We start from the raw sequence: 16,667 nt of genomic DNA, 5'->3' as shown, positions 1-16,667 counted from the left end.
CTGTCCAGAGGGAAGCGCGGTCGTAAGCTGCCCGCCCCGCCGCAGGGCCTGGTGAGGACCAGGGGCCCGATGGCCGATGGCAGCTCGCTCTGGGATGACTGGAGGACACCCTCCCAGGGACACTTGTCCCGACGAGACCAGCCGTGGAGTGCAGGGAGGGTCACGGGCCAGGACTGGGCTTCCCCCCTTCCCCGGTGCCGACAGCAGACTCCCCATGTGAGGATCTGCCATGAACCCCCAAACCAGACGTCCCCTTGGGAGAGGCTCTTTCCTGGGGCCCTGTTATGGTGTGTCCTGGAGCCCGGGACACACACGGCCCAGACATGTCCCGCCTCCTCCAGCAGCTCCCGCGCCACCAGCCAGGCTCCTGGGCTCACAGAGCTTGGTTTGGTGGGAGGATGGCCCGAACATAACACCGCATCTCACGGTGACCTCCGAGTCCAGCCTCTTGCCCCGGGTATCACTTTATCTTTCACGGTTGAAATGACAGACAGCAACGGTCTTTACTTTTAATTCCTAACAACAGTGCAACTTGCAGATGTGAGGAACAATGTCAAGTGAGCGGGACCATGTTGCGTTGACATTTTATTTATGTAACACTTAAAATACATCACACCTTCCAGGGCACGTGTCCCACGGTAAGCAGTCCACAGCAGTCCACACCGCCACCCCACCAAAGCCAAGCAAAGCAAACTTCCCTGTAACAGTCACCTGAAGACCACGAAGGCTGCACTCATCTCTGGCTCACACGCCCGTGACACGGCCACAGGGGGCTGGGCGGGCTAGACACCACCAGACCCAAGTCACCAGCACCCCTGGATCCCGTGCAAGCTCTGCCCCAGGGCCCCTAAGCCAAGTGGCGTGAGCAGGCCCACGTGCTGCGGAAGCGGCCCAGGCAGGGCGCGTGCAGGAGGGTTGAGGCAGCTCGGGATCTAGTCAGTAGAAGGGGTTGAGCAGCAGCTGATCATGCAGAGGCATAAGCACGAAAACCGCACAGAGTCTTGCTGGGCAGGGGGCAGGGAGGCAAGGGGAGCAGGGGAGGATAAAAAAAAATCGTTTAAAAAAACCGATGTTTGCAAAGGTGTCAATGTTGACAGACTGAAGCATTTCGTTCCCCTTCCTGGTTCACGTCTCACCGTGAGAGGGCGCGTGGCCCTAAGAACCTCGCCTGGCCTTCCCCAGCACCACCCAGCCAGGTGCCGAGACGCACGACCCAACAAAATTCTGTAGGCTCCTGTGCAGACACTAAGATGAACTATGGGTCCGAAGAAAGAAGATGGGGTTCAGCAAAAATCAAAGCATATTTGAAGTCAAGTTTGGGCTAGAGATTAAAACCACGATAAATATAAGGAATGACTTTATATCTAAGTGATTCACCCGCAGGGACCCCACAGGTATGGCCAGGGCCCTGTGCAGAGCTGCTTCGAAGCCTAACCCCCATCCCCCCGCCCCTGGGCGTGAAGGACGAGCACCTGGCAGCTGCGCCCTGACATGCCAGTGCGATCCCCGCCCCGTCACCCTGCCCTTCACCAGTGCTAGCTCCAGGAACTCTACCGCCACAAGTCATTCCGTGAACACACACTCGCTTATCTGCCTGCACCCGTCGCAGCTCTAAAGCTCTACGCGCCTCAGGAACTGGTGTCGTGGTTGAAGAGTTGAAAAGGAGCTGGGTTCTTAACCACTCCTGAGGAGACACTATCGGATTTAGTGCGGAGACAAGCAGGGACAATCCAGGCAGGCTCCACGCCCGTGCCACCACCACCCACAGCCATCGCTCCCATCTCCTGCCGTCCCTACGCTGACTGATCATCACCAGCGTCCCCGTGCAGAGAAGGTGTGGTCTTGGGACAGTGGCCAAGCAGGTGCCGCTACCTAACGCGTGCGCACTGCCGCACGGAGCCAGCCTGGGCGCCAGCGAGGCCGCGAGTCCGTCTAGTGGTTGCCTTTGGTCGCCTTCTTCTTCTTGGACTCCTCTCTCTGCTTCTGCTTCTTCCTCTTGCCACCTTCTTTGAACCCTAAGGAAACACGGCTCGTGAAACACTGTGCACAACAGCGGCTGCTTCCCCACTAAGAGGCAAACAGGTTTCCAAATTCTCCCCCGTGTTTAAAAAAGACACAGTGAGCGCAGGTGCCTCCACTCGTCTCCAGTCCACGTCTGAAGCTCAACAAAACCATGAGCTGACTTTTTAAATTGCAGAGGAGCCTCTGACATTATTCGAAGGGCGTCACAGCCATGCAGGCGGCAACGTGCAGCTCACACGCCCCTCGGCTCACGCTGCTGAGTTCTCACATCTGCCCTTGGCAGCCCCACCCCGCGCCCCCTGGAGACCCCACCCCCCACCCCGGGGATGGGCTCCCTGCAGCCCTGGCCAGTCCAGAGTCCCCTCTGCAGGTTCTGGGCTCTCCATTCCCATTTCTCATGTAAGGACAAGAACCTTTCATTTTCCCCGTGCTGTATGTTTAGCCTGTGCTTGGCTGAAGGCGGAGGAGAGACAGGTAAACGTGCACCTGCTCATCCCCCAGAGGGTTCATCCAACAGCCCCGGCTCCAGTTGTGCAGAAATAACTTAGGGCCCTGTGCTCACTTGTCTCAACAGCGTGCTGAATGATGAGCCAGCAGATGGGCTGGATGCTGGTTGCAGGGCAAAGAGCCGTGTTTGATGGGACAAGGGACAGAACCAGCCCAGTCGCTGTGAGGCTGGGACTCACGCACGCCCCCGAGCCTACTCAAAGATCACCTGGAAGCACCTCAGGGTTTTTAACTACGAGGCCATGTTCTGGAGCATCACTTCCCATCCAGATGGGACACAGACGCAGTCATCAGATGCCACGGGGGCACGACACTTGTCCGTCTGCAGAACCACAGTCCCAGACACGTGGGCCCAGTTCCTCAGACGCGGACCTTCAGCCAATGCACAAGGACCCCCAACACCTGCCCCAGGCCTGGCTAATGGCCTCACCACCTACTGCCAGGTGGACGGTCTGCTGACCCCGTGACAGCACCAGAGACCACACACACCTCGAAGACAACAGGCCTCCGATCCACTTGGTCCTCACGCAAGTGACACAGGAGGCCCTACATGCCCCACTCCTTCACCCCCTGAGGCAACCGGCCACTTTCCCCTGTAGCTCGTGCACCTGAGGTTCCACACGGCCTGCCTGTCTCACCCGGAGGCTGTGACACCTGCCAGATGCTAAGTCATCCAAGGCTGTGTGTTTAGGAAAGCTGCCTCAGAGTTCTGAACAGGAGGGGAAGACAGAGGGCTAACCCACCCGGCAGGTGAGGGTGTGGGCATGCAGAGGGCTCACCCACAGCCGCACCCAGTGGCGAATCCGGTGAACAGACCCAAACAGCCACAATGGGGGCACAAGAACAGCCTCCAAGGCACCAAACAGGGAACCAGAGCTAGTTTGGGGACATGTCCCTGGGTCCTTTCTCAGATGTGATTACACACGGGAGGTGTGAGGTGACATCAGGATGGGCCATTCGGTCCCGGGAGGGTCTTCTGTGGAGAAACCTCCAGAGGGGATTCTTCCCTGGATGGGCTCCCAGGCTGGCTGTGAGCAGGGCAGCCAAGCGCCAGTGGGGTTCAAGGACACACAGGGAGTGGGGTTCAGAGGCTTCACGGGTGCCTTCTGGGGGCGTGGCCGACTGTGGGGCTGAGGCATAACTTCTTAGAGGGAGGGCAGCCCCCTCTCCCCCTACCAGATCCAATTACGTGTAAAATAACCCAAGAAGAAAAAGAAAAACCTGCTGACTTCCTGCACGCCCCTGCACTCCCCTGACTTTACCGAGCTGTCATCTCCTGGCCCGACTATGACAACCAGGAGGAGGAACAGATGGACCCAGAGGAGCACGGGGGGCCCAGGACCCCCTCCTGCCTCCAGGACACAGCATGGGAGGCCTCCCTGGCCTGGCCTGAGTGCACTTGTCTGGTCATGAGATCCTAACCCCTGACCCTGAAGGGACCCCGAAACCCCCAAGCACACATCAGGCAGAGCTGGGCTCCAGCCATGGTCACCACCACCCTGGCCCCTCCCCAGGGAGCACCTGCTGCCCAGCACAGGGCCAGGAAATACATTTCTCATTAAAACACCACTTCTAGGGGATCCCTGGGTGGCTCAGCAGTTTAGCGCCTGCCTTCGGCCCAGGGCGTGATCCTGGAGTCCCGGGATCAAGTCCCACATTGGGCTCCCTGTGTGGAACCTGCTTCACTTTCTCTCTGTGTCTCATGAACAAATAAATAAGTAAACCTTTAAAAAAATAAAATAAATAGATAAATAAAATACCACTTCTGCTACAAGACATTTTTAATTTTATGATGACCAAAAAATAACTTGGGACAAACTAAAGGAATTCCAGCACAAATGGCAAGATTCTGGGGGTGTGGAGCTGATGCACACCCCCCCAGCAGGTCCTCTGCAGCTGGGGCATGTGGGGGACGCCAACCAGCCTGCGGCCACAGGACCACACCCCAGCACCACCTGCAACCATCCCTCCTGCTTGTTCCCTCAGAGGCCCAGGGCTCTCTGGTCACAACAGACGCAAGTTCCCGGAGGTTTGATTTGCCCCAAGAGGCGGCTCTGACAGCCTGGGATGGTCTTCAAAACCACACAAGGAAACAGGTGCTGAATAAGCAATCCTGCACTTGACCCGGCACACTTCTCAGGGTGCTGCATGTGCACCCAGGGCTCCAACCGAGGGAGCCAAATGCCCGGTGCTCGCGGACGGCCGGGAGCAGGGGCTCCATCGCAACCTGGCCGGGGATGCCTGTCCGAAAGCAGGCAGCCCAATTCCCAGGTCCCCACCCCCCAACACACCCATGGCACAAACCCAGGGTCACCTGCTCTGCCCCTGACAGTGCGGCGGCAAAGCAAACCTTCACCCAGGGCCCCCTTCCCACACAACAAGGCGGTAACGTGACTAAGGGGACAGAAATGCCTGTCGGATGTTAACGATCTAAAACTACAAGCCAACAGGACGGCAGCGCCAAGGCCGGGCCTCCGAAGGGCCATGGGGCACCAGCAGGCACGGGGCGGCTCCACAGGGAAGCAGGTTCCTGCGGAGTCTATGACCGGGACAAGGCCATGCCCCCTGTCAGCCGTCACTGGGATCACCAGGTCCACTGGCCGCCTTCCAACAGGCTCACGCACCAAGCATCGCTCACAGAAGGAAACATTGGAAAGACTCGGTGAAAGTTCTGGGCAGAGAAGCGTGTTAGGTTCATCAGGTAGTAGCACTAGAGGGACAGCCCGCGAAGCCGCCCAAGGCCACCAGCCGTGTGGGCACTGGGAGCCGAGCCGCTGCCACCGCCGCCTCCGCTGCCCCCTCCTCCCGTGCCCCCTGTGTCCCAACAGCCCCCCTGTTGGGCTCCGTGGGTGGGGCCCCTCCATCTAGTGGCAGCTCCAGTGCTGAGGCGCGAGCGGGGGGCACCTGAGCAGCTGGGAACCAAGCTCCTCCATGCACACTGTTCTCCAGAAGAATCCACCCCCAAGCTGGAGGTGTGAAGCCCCTACAGACGACCCTGGGGCCCATGGGCCATCCTGCCCGGGGTTGGCAGTGTCCAGGTCTCCAGGGACCCAGCTCGGGCGGAGCTCCCGGGAGGAGCCCCAGCACCCCTTTACTGCTGCCTGGCGCCCGGATCTGCAAAGCAGAACCGAGAGCTGCAAACGGTTGGTGCAGAGAAGCGAAGCACCCTGCTGGCAGGAAGAATGCCCTGAGGGGGGTGCTCCCACAGCCCGGGAAGGCATTCACCAGCTTTGCGTCCCACTTTGTGATTTGGGGCCACGTACTAGGGCCCTCGAGCCAACAAGCGGCCTCACCAGGAAACCCCAGCCCCGTGCTGGACTCGGGATGTGCCCTCTGGGCACATGGCGCTGGTGACGGGCCCAGGTCCTGCCCCAGATCCTGGCCATCACTGAGCAAGACCACAGAGAGGGTCGGAGGCCTGGCCACACTCCTTGTTCTCAGGAACTGGGGTTCGGACCCGGTACGCAGGTTGATGGCGTCCTTCCAACCAGACACTGCTCATTAAAGACCATCGTCCAAATGGTGATTGGTTCAGGCAAACTGAATCCACCACGTGCCCCTTGCCAAGACCCCTGGGTACCACGCGGCCTCTTACCCAGACCACACAGTGCCAAGAGCTGACAATCAACTGGGGAAATGTCCACATGCCCACTCAAGGAGGAACACATCCTCTGAACTTGCACGACCTTGCAACCCCCCAACGTTTCACCCCACGACGAGAAGGCCAATGCCTCCAAACTGTGATCCATGTGTTTGCTCAGTACCACTCTGTGAGAGCACAGCCCCGAGGACACTCTGGCTAGGGTTCAAAGCCCCAGGACGCCCAGTGTCAGGCAGGGGACACCTGCCTTCCGTCCTCAGCAAAACCCACCACGTGTCTGTCTGTCCCTAAGAACAGAAGAAGCGTGAGGGGCCAACTTCCCGGGAGAAGGTTCTGGGGGAGGAAGGGTCCGACAGACCTCGGCCTTATCCCCGGATGCAATGGGGTGCTCCGCCGATGCCCAGAGGCAGCCTTGCACATACCTCGCCATCACCCCGATGTCTCCTACCGCCTAGTACACGAGGGTCACCGTGGCCACTCCCGGGGCGGGGGGGTCAGCAAACATGGGCACAGGTGCTTCCCACTCATGAAAAGTCCAAATAAACAGACCGGACCTCAGAACACAGGTCGAAGCCACAGGCACAGCCAACCTCTCAGAAACCATCCAGAACTTTCAATGGGGGAGACTCTTCGAAGACCCTTTGGGGCTTTATAAGAAATTAAAGAAGCTGGGGGAGAGCAGAGCCAGGACTCTGGAAAGATGGGGTCATTAGCATCCAGAGTGTCAGAGGTGGGAGAGGAATCCCAGCCAGCGCCCCAGGGGAAGGTGGCGCAGGATGCCCAGGGTGGGGACGCTCCATTCTGTCTGCAACCCGGGAACCAAGCATGGGTGAAGGCACGAGCGGCAGGAAGCGCTGTGAGGTTTAAGTGGGGGGCGGCCAGGGGCCTGTGTCCTGGCCACATTGCAAGAGCCCAAGCACCAAGTGGGAAGTGACAAAAAGGAACATGGAAAGTAGAAGCAGCACCTGGCATCCTCTGCCAAGACAACACACTCCGTACCGTCGTGGAGGACTGGCACCCCGTTTTAATTGGGGAACCTTGCAGGAGCCCCAACCACTGCCGCCGCGCTCCAAGCAGCCCCCGTGCCCCCGCCCAGCCCACCCCTTCAGGTCAGTACACAACAGCACAGGAGCGATTTCTGTCCTCTCTGGTCCCGGGAGGGCAGGGAGGCGTCCCTGCGGGGAAGCTCTGCCTCGGTTTCCCTTTGCACACCTGCAGAGAGCAGTGAGGGGTCCCAGAGGCTGTGGGTGGCTCGCTGTCGGCCTGGCTCATCCTCTTCAGCGATGTCATGAGGCTCGGGTTTGGGCAGGGAGGCCGGCCTCTGTGCCCTCGGCGACTGGCCGCTGCTGCCGGCGGGCTGGGAGGGCAGCGCACTCTGGCCTCTGCGCTGGCACTCCTCCAGGAACGCGAGCTCGTCCGCCACACCTGAAAGCAGAGGACGGGGCGGCCGTGAGCTCACGCTGCGCCACCCTCCGCCCCGACCTGTGGCCCCACCTTGGGGCCACCAGAGCTGCAGCCTTCGTGCTTCCGCCAGAGGAGAGGGAAGACGCCGCCCAGCCTCAGAGAGGAGCCAACGGGCCACGCCGTGCCTCCACGCACAGGGCGCACAGGGCGCACAGGGGTGCGGCAGAGGGAGAGGGAGAAGTAGACACACGCAGGGCAGGGAGCCCGACACGACATGGGGCTCGACCTCAGGACCCCAAGATTACGACCTGAGCCAGAGGCAGATGCTTCACTGAGCCCCCGGGTGCCCCAGTCCTTTAAAAAAGTGGAAAAGTTTTGCACATTAGTTAAATACCAGGAATAAAATCAGAAAACAAATTGTAATGGTCACTGAATGATTCCAAGTTTCACTGCCTGAAAGCTTTTGAGGAGCAGGCGAGCACCTGAGAGCAAGGAAGGACGACGATGTCAGGGTCGCCGTCTCTCCAACAATGGGCCTGGGGAGGTCCTCCCCTGTGCCTCATACCCACCCTGCCCCTTAGAGGGAGGACGGGGCATCTACCATCCAGGGGACAACTGCCACCGAACACCCTGAGTCCCGAGAAATAGAGAGGCCACCTCCATCCAGGGCAAACCCCGGGTGCCTCCCCAAGCACAGCACAGTCTCATCCCTTGTTCCCCGGATGCCTCCCCAAGCACAGCACAGTCTCATCCCTTGTTTCCCCCTTCCCACGCTGGGGAGCACGCTCCAGGACGGTCCTAAAGTGCAGGGTCAGGGCTGCACACGAGCACATGGGCCTCACGGTCACGCACTCACACCCAGGTGCCAGGCTGGGCGCCTCCCCCGCAGCCCACCAAGGTTATCCTGGAGCACACGAAGGCACTTCTCATGGACCCAACTTCTGAGCTGCCAGGACTAGCCCCCAAGCCCTGGCACCAATTGTGCCCACACCCGGGGCACTATAGCCATGCTGGTGAGAGATGGTGGGCTCTAGGGTGTCCCCACCCACACCAAGCACAGAAATCACTTGAGAAACATGAGGTCTTGGGGCAGCCCATGCCGTGCAGCCTGTGTTTTAGAGGTTCTCCAAAGTCAGATTTGGGTTCCCCGGCGGGGGGGGGGGGGGGACCTGAAAACACCCAACAGCTCTGGACACAGTGGTGCCACACAGGTGCACTCCGTGTCCTCTGGCACCTGGAACCCCCACCCCGCAGCCAGGCCTGGCCAAGGGCCTATATCCAGCTCTTGCTTGGGCACCACACACAACCCACCTGCTGGACAAACCCGAAGGTTCTGGAGCAGCTTAAGCAAACTGTCATCCAAGTGGGGAGAGGGCACCTGGCGGCCCCGAGCACGTGGCCTGGACAGATGTTTCCGGTGAGGACCTCTAAGCCTCAGAGTTAATCCAGTCACCGAGGGGACACAGATGCTCTGGAGCACCCTGTGTCTGCCACGGGAGGGCAGTCAGTGGGGTATCCATGAGCAGGGCCAAGGTCAAGGCCAGAGAGCCCTCATGGGGAGCCCACCTCTCAGGGGTCTGTGGTTTGATGTCTGGTACGGTTTTTTTGGCAAATAAAACAAAATTATGACTTGCAAACACATGCAGTAGGAGCCGTGGAGCTGGTGTTAAGGAATCACCGCTGGACGGTGGCTTGACTTCAAAGCATCTGAGGGGGCAAGTGGCATAGGGTGGGCGCCCCAACTGTGGGCCACCCTCAGGGAGGGGCTGGTGGCCACGGGGTAACCCCTGGCCCCTGGATGTCACCCAAGGCACAGGCTCAGCTATGTCCAGCTTGGAAGGAGGTGGGAAACCTCTGCAGGCCAACTGCCCCCTCCTGGCCCTGACCCCATCCCATCACCCCTAATGCCCCATTGCCCACAGCCCACAGTGAAGTGCTGCGCACTGTCCGCCCCAGTTGGGGTCACTGACCTCTCTGTGCGGGCTTGGCTTCATAAGCGGCGAGCCCGGGGTTGGCGGAGAGGGCACCGGGAAGCATGAGGGGAGCCACCGCCTGCCCAGCTCACTTGCCTGCCCAGCTCACTTACCGCACCTCGGGAATGCTCAGATCCGAGTGGTTCAACCACGCGATGGAGACAAGAGTGGCATTTCTCCTGCCGCCCCCAGAAGCACCCCCAGAAGCACCCGCTGCCACCATGGGCCACCTCCCCATGAAGAGCAGGGAGCCTGTCTGGGTGCAGACCGCCGGCCTGGCTTCCCTCACTTACGGTGCAGGGGGGACACTAGCTCATGGAGACAGGCCAGGCTCCCCCAGGGCAGGCCAGTCGTGCCCCTCAGTCCAGGGCCATTGTGCCCACCCCAGCCCAGGACAGGCGCTCACACCACACTCCAGGGCCACGTGATGCTCAGTGTTGGCGTTAAGCTCAAGAACATCCTGAGAACGTGTCCAACATGCAGCTTCCGGGGCAGGCATAGCACATGGACAGCTCCAGGTGGGTGAAGGCGCCGTGGGTCCAGGGTCTCTTGGGCTCTGACCACTCAGGGCGGACCCCGGGGACCCCGGGATGGTCCCAGGGATGAGGCCACCACCCTAGCTGCCCCGCCTGCCCGCCAGCTCCGCCAGAGGCCTGCACCTCTCTGCCCTGCCCTCTTGGGCACACCGGAGGGCCCCTGCAGCTCGGACCTTGCCCCACGATGCTCCTGCCCTGCAGCCCTGGACACAGCCCCTGCGTCCAGAACCACTGTGTGATCAGGGCATGCCCGGGCCACAGGGACCCTTTCGGAAACAGTGGTAGGATGTGCTGCTGACCCACGTGTCACAGTCTTCCTGACCCTTCCAGGGACACGGTGACCACTATGTGCCCCCAGGTCCCCACACACCGTGGGCTCCTGAAGTCCTTGGTCTGGAGCAGAGACGACGGAGTCACTGACCCCACAAAGTTCCCACAAAACTTTACAGGGGATCAGGTACCAGGAAAAATAATTTAGGGAAAGAGGATGGAGGAAGGAAACGAGAAGCAAAGACTCAATCATGGTCTCACCCAAAAGTCTTCACTGGGTACTTCCTGCAAGGACGCACTCAACCCATCACATGCAAGGAACGCCGCCGTGGGTATGGACAGGCATCTGCAACAGGAGGCCACCATCCCCCACCTGCTGGTGGGAGGACATTCCCCCCTCCTCCCCACCAAGGTTGAGTTAGGTTTGGTTAGAACCAAGGCTACGACGGACTTTGACCCAGGGCCAGGCCATCCCTCCTGGTGGAGGCTCTGGTCCTCCGAAGGTGGGAAGCCCGCACTTCCCAGGCTGAGCGCTGCAAACTCCCCAGTGTCCCTCAGTGCCCTGACCTGTGCCGCCTGCCTCCCACCCACCGCCCTCCTATCGCTAGGGCTGGAGCATGGGGAGGGGGAGCCAACAAGACACAGGAAGGAGAGGGACAGACGAATATCTGGAGGAATGTCCATGCCCAGGGTCAGATGGACCATCAGGACCCCAACTGTCCTGGCCTCGTGGTGACAAAATAGGGAGCTTCTGAGGGAGGAGTGGTCCTACAGGATTGGACCCAGCCTTACCTCACCCCAATTTTAAAGCAGCCTCATCTCCTCTCCCTACACACTATACCTAGATCCAGCACCTGCCATGGAAGTCAGTGCCCGGGTGGGAGCACACCTCCCCCCAGCCCCCTCTTCAGAGCGTCTGCTCCAGCAAGACTGACCAAAACCCAGACCAAAGCCCAGTGACGCTGAAGAGCCAGGTCGGGGGAGTTCCCACTGCCAGGCCAGGTCCTCAGGCAGCAGCCGCTGGGTCAGATGGCCTGGGGAGGGGTCACTCACCGAAGCCATGATGACAAGCACGAATCCCCACGGTGCCCTGGCACAACCTACAACCCTCTGAGATAAAGCGGGTGATCACTGCATCCCTACCTCACCCCCTAAGCCAGTGTCATGCTTCCTGAAAGCCACGGCTTTGACTTCTTCCCACGCCGTTTCCCACACGCTCTGTACTAGCTCATTATTCGCTAAACTCTTCCTCTTCTGTGGCATTTACGACCACTGTTCAAACAACTTGAGCTGGTCGGTTTGTACTGAATGAAGGTAATAACAAATTAGTTGGAAAAAATAATAAGTCACATCTAGTTTCACATCCCATTTTGGTAGACGCTCTGCATGCCTTTTTTCTTGTGCATGAATTAACTGACCTTTATGTTGCTCCTGACAGTCCAAGCATCTTTTTTCATTTGGAAAACTAAATATACCAGAATCAGTCCTGCCCTTAGCACCAAGTTATAAAATTTGAAAACAAACACATGGGCTGCCAGTGTCCCAGGCCAAAGCACACTGAAATCATCGGGAAGCTATGAAAGGAATGTTCGGCAGCTGCTCCGTGTACACAGCCGTCCTGTCAAATGCCTCCGTTCTTTCCCCAAATGGAGTCCAGATACAGTGAGCGGCATGCTGGCTTGATAATATGCAAATGAAAACAAACTTCCATAGATAAAAACAGGATCACTTTTCCCAAATAAGTACAATCCAAGAGGCCCTGGTGCTGGCCGCTTTCTTGCGAGGGCAGCGTGTCAATCCCATACTTACTCAAATCATGAATACTGCCAACATAACGTGAGATTACACAAACATCCAAAAATGTACCTCTGGCCCATCGGGGGACTCCTTCAAAGCTCAGGGCCTGGGGACCAGCGTGGGACGCAGCTCCTGTTATTACAGCCTCAGAACACGGTGCCATGATGAGGTCAGGGCCGCCCACCTCGTGCCCTGCAAATCCATAGCACGGAGGACCATCGGCCAGTGGGCAACAGCCCCGAGGAGGGCAAAAAGAGGTGCGGGAAGGCCACAGGGAGCAGCACAGACTATGATGTGACCGGGACATGGTACCAAGTGGACCAGAGGCACAAGACAGATTCTACAAGGTCTCCTAAGCCAACGCAGCCTGAGCACCAGCCAACAGGTGGACACGTGACACAAAGACAATGTGCAGGCCACACCCAGGAGGCAGACAGGTGTGCTGGCTCATTAGGGGAGGCAAGGACTACTTGTCAAAGTAATGGGACCCCGATTCCATGAAGGGAAACCATCATGGGGATGCCCAGCCTTGGCTGGGAGGGGCTGCGGTGCCAGGAGCAGGGAGGTGCCCACAGGTCCGGGGCTAAGGCCAGGAGCACACACAGGAAGTTCCTGCTGGGGCCCTGGCACAGAAGATGAACAGTGCATGGGACCCCACGCCAGGGGCCACTACGAGGCAGCCTATGAGGGTGTGGAGGCCCCAGTGCCACGGGCTTCCCTCCAACTCTGAGCACGTATCAGAACTCCTGACCGTGTCCCCATATCCCCATGCCGGCATCCATGACCTGCCGGGCCGTGTGGCCACAGGGCCTGGCAAGCAGCGGAGGGTCCTCGACAGGCCCCTGCTGGGACCTCAGATGCTCGGCAGCAGTGTAGGCCTGATGATGTCGGTTACGGCACAGGGCAGCTTAGCATCCTCCTGAGGCCCACGCAGCTCCAGCTCTGGATCCCTCCACAAGCAGAAGCGCCCCCCGGGGCACGCACATGCGGGTCACGGAGGACTGGGCTGGAACCCACAGCCCCAGCAGCAAGCGTGCGTGTCACAGGTCCACCCGACAGGGCTGCAGGGGCCTAAACACGGGGTTGTCACGATTACCCTGTCACCACACCCTGTGGTGTCCGGGGGGTCATAGGACAATTGTGATGGACACTGAAGAATACAGGGGCATGCTAGGGCTTCTTCACTCTCTATCTGGGCTCATCTGGAGTCAAATCAGCCTCTTCCCTGGAGCCCACCCCCTCTCGAGGGGATCCTGTCTAAACCCCCGCTGCAGGAGGCTGCCAGGCCCCGTGTACACCCTGCCCAGGGCAGCAGAAGATGGAGATGATGTGCAGAAAGCAAGCAGTGTGGAAGGTGGAAGGCCAGCTGTGCCCAGCCGCCCTGAGGCCCCTGCAGTGACCCTGGTGGAGGTCTCGGGACCACACTGCCCTAACTCTAGCTGCAGCAGGGACTCCAGAGGACGGGGTCCGTGTGGGCAAAGGGAAGGAACCTGCCACCTAAGCGGTGACTCATGTGGAAGGAGCTATAAACGCTACCCTCCCCACCAGGCTGGACCACTCTCTGGCCTGGCCTCATTAACCATGGGTCTGGAGCAGGCCTCCTGCCAAGACGAAGGCAGCGGACTTGATTAACAGTAACTAAAGTCTATCCTGGAAAGACACCTTATACAACACAATGAACATTCTATTTCCACAGGTTTGCATATTCATAAAATCTGGTTTTCCTGAAGACATGCAGTTCAAGCCACAAATTCCTAGTTTCTACTCAAAGTGACTCAGTGTTCTATGAAATACATCTGTTACATCTTTCAAAAGCCTATTTTAGATGAAGCATCTGTGCCACAGACTCCTGCAGTTGTTTTCATCACATCTCACACCATGAGTAGCCCCCAGGGGCTACCAAGCACTCCCACCCCCACCCAGCCCAATAGGAAAAGGCTCAAGTGGCACCAGTCCCCAGCAAAGTCTCCCTTCGCCAGGGAATCACTGCGGTGCCAGGGGCCCAAACTCGGCTCCTGTGTCCACACCACACCAGCCGTGAGTGAACATGACTCACTAGCAACATTCCCATGAGATTCTCTATAAAAGAAAATGTAAAGCAAAACTAAAGGACATACGAATTTTAAAAGTCGGTTACACAGAGGACCATGAATGCATGTTACAGGCATTGCACTGGGCCCTGCTGTGCACAGTATGGCACACTGGAGGCACTGAGGCACTTCTCTCAGGTCGAAGTCCACCCCAGGCCATGCCGCTCAGAAGGCTGAGCCTTTCAATTGCACTTCCAACCCTGGCATGGTCCATGGGCAGGCCCATCCCTGGTCTGCCCTGTCACGCTGTAACTGAGTTGAGAGCCAAGGTATTCCCTCTTAAAAAACCCATCCTTAATGGAGTTATTCACTATAGGGAGAATTATGATCTGTGATCTTAAAAAACAAAACAAAACAACAACCAAAAAAAATCCGAAGGCAAATTATTAAGAAATCACAACTCACAGTGGAGAAAGGACAGAAGACTTTCATGTGAGAAAATAAAAATGAGACTCCATAACTTCACTTGAAAATTCTAGATGGGTTAATATTTTAAACGTCTATAGAAGGTAAATATACAGGGACAGAAATAACTAAACCAGAAAAGGAAAAACCCCAGCAAAATAAAGTTCACAGAATCGACTAGGCAAAAACTTGCAGTTTCTGAAACTTCCTCCCAAACAGGTGCTTCATATTTTCCAGGCTGTTTTGAATGGAAATAAAAGCACAAAAGACTTAAAATCAGCAAAAATGAAGACTGTTTTATACATTGAACTCAGAAGTCATTTTAAAAACTCACATTTGTGAAAAAGGCTGTAAAGAAAAATTCAGACATGCTACTCACAAAGAGAATGGGAAGAAAAACGACTAAAATTAGGTATCTGGGGCAGCCCTGGTGGCGCAGCGGTTTAGCGCCGCCTGCAACCCAGGGCATGATCCTGGAGACCTGGGATCGAGTCCCGTGTCGGGTTCCCTGCATGGAGCCTGCTTCTCCCTCTGCCTGTGTCTCTGCCTCTGTGTGTGTGTGTGTGTGTGTGTGTCTATGAATGAATAAATAAAATCTTTAAAAAAAAAAAAAAAAAACTAGGTATCTGGGGATACCCGGTTGGCTCCATAGAGGAGCATCTGCCTTTAGCTCAGGGTCTGATCCCGGGGTCCCGAGATGCAATCCCACATCAGCCTCACTGCAGGGAGCCTGCTTCTCCCTCTGCCTGTCTCTGCCTCTCTCTGTCTCTCATGAATTAATAAATAAAATATTTTAAAAAATTAAGTGTTAATAAACAGGAAACTCTAAAAGCTACTATTTCTAGAAGGACTAAAATAAAACAGGTAAACATTCACGGGGGAAAAAAAAGTCTCTCAGCTCAAGTGGACCACCCCTCCCTAGCCTCAATGGGATGGACATGCTCAATGCAACAACTCACTCAACTGACAAGGAGAAAAACAAATCAAACAGCGGAAAATTTTCAAGACCTCAGTAACTGGAAAACGTGCCAGGACCAGAGGACTTGACAGGCAAGGCACTGATTCTCGTGGGGACAGAAGAGCAGACTGCTTCTCAGTGAAACAAAGATCCAGGCCACACTGTCCTGCACACGCTGGACCCCGGGGACTTCAAGTCACAGAATCCTGCATCAGCAGCCAGCTTTCTCCTTCAACAGGATGGAACGGCAGCACATAACCCCACAAAGCCAACCACTAAAACCAGCCTACTGGGAACAAGACGAACCACCCCTGTCAGTATTCATAATTAAATAAGACAAAATGGGGGGACAGGGGCTAAGAGAAAACTAGTAGGGCTTTCTATCTATAAAAAATAGGCACCTTTAAAAAAAGAGTAAGCTAATGGACGCCTGGGGGGTTCAGTCGGTGAAGCATCTGATTCTTGGTTTCAGTCCAGGTCATGATCTCAGGGTGGTGGGGTTGAGCCCGTCATTTGGCTCGGCGCTGAGCATGGAGGCAACTTGAGATGGCCTCTCCCTCTGCCTTTCTCCCACCTCTAAAATAGAATAACCCAAGAGTACAGTGAAGCGACCAGATGAAAGGCAATATAAGAACTTACTTTCTCAAAGACAACAACCAATTAGGAAAGGATGGGGAGGAGCTGGCGTTGACTGCCTTTCACCTAAGACAGGTTGGAGGAGGAGCTGCCCTCCTCCACGACAACCAATACAGGGTACTCCTGGCATAAAATACCAGAAGAGAGAGGAATCCCATAATAGCCACACGTCTAACAGGAATGCGCAAGAGCGGAATACGGAAAGAAACCTGGGGAAAGGGGGTCCCTGGGTGGCTCAGCGGTTTGGCGCCTGCCTTTGGTCCAGGGCGTGATCCTGGAGTCCCGGGATCAAGTCCCACATCGGGCTCCGTGCATGGAGCCTGCTTCTTCCTCTGCCCCTCTGTGTGTGTGTGTCTCTCGTGAATAATTAAAATCTTAAAAAAAAAAAAAAAAGAAACCTGGGGCAAAGTCCATGTAAACTAAAGGAGCAGAAATGTGTGAAAGCACAAGAAAACAACAGAAAACCGT

The 16,667-nt window shown here is 57.1% G+C and overlaps 1 protein-coding gene across 9 annotated transcripts in view; it reads right to left on the bottom strand.

Annotated features, from left to right (window-relative positions):
• Nucleotides 1-572: 572 nt before the first annotated feature.
• The window catches only part of DNAJB6 (DnaJ heat shock protein family (Hsp40) member B6), a 73,569-nt gene continuing 57,474 nt past the window's right edge, over nt 573-16,667 (bottom strand). For all 9 annotated transcript variants that reach the window (XM_025450021.3, XM_025449866.3, XM_035699964.2 and 6 more), the window contains 2 exons: nt 7,343-7,555; nt 573-2,015 (listed from right to left, as the gene is read on the bottom strand). In XM_025450021.3, the coding sequence (XP_025305806.1) occupies nt 1,933-2,015; nt 7,343-7,555 (296 nt within the window). In that variant the 3' untranslated portion in view covers nt 573-1,932. The remainder of the gene's footprint in view (nt 2,016-7,342; nt 7,556-16,667) is intronic.

The sequence above is a fragment of the Canis lupus genome, chromosome 16 (assembly GCF_003254725.2).
Source record: "Canis lupus dingo isolate Sandy chromosome 16, ASM325472v2, whole genome shotgun sequence".
NCBI classification, from domain to species: domain Eukaryota; kingdom Metazoa; phylum Chordata; class Mammalia; order Carnivora; family Canidae; genus Canis; species Canis lupus.
This window is presented reverse-complemented; position numbering and strand designations above follow the sequence as displayed.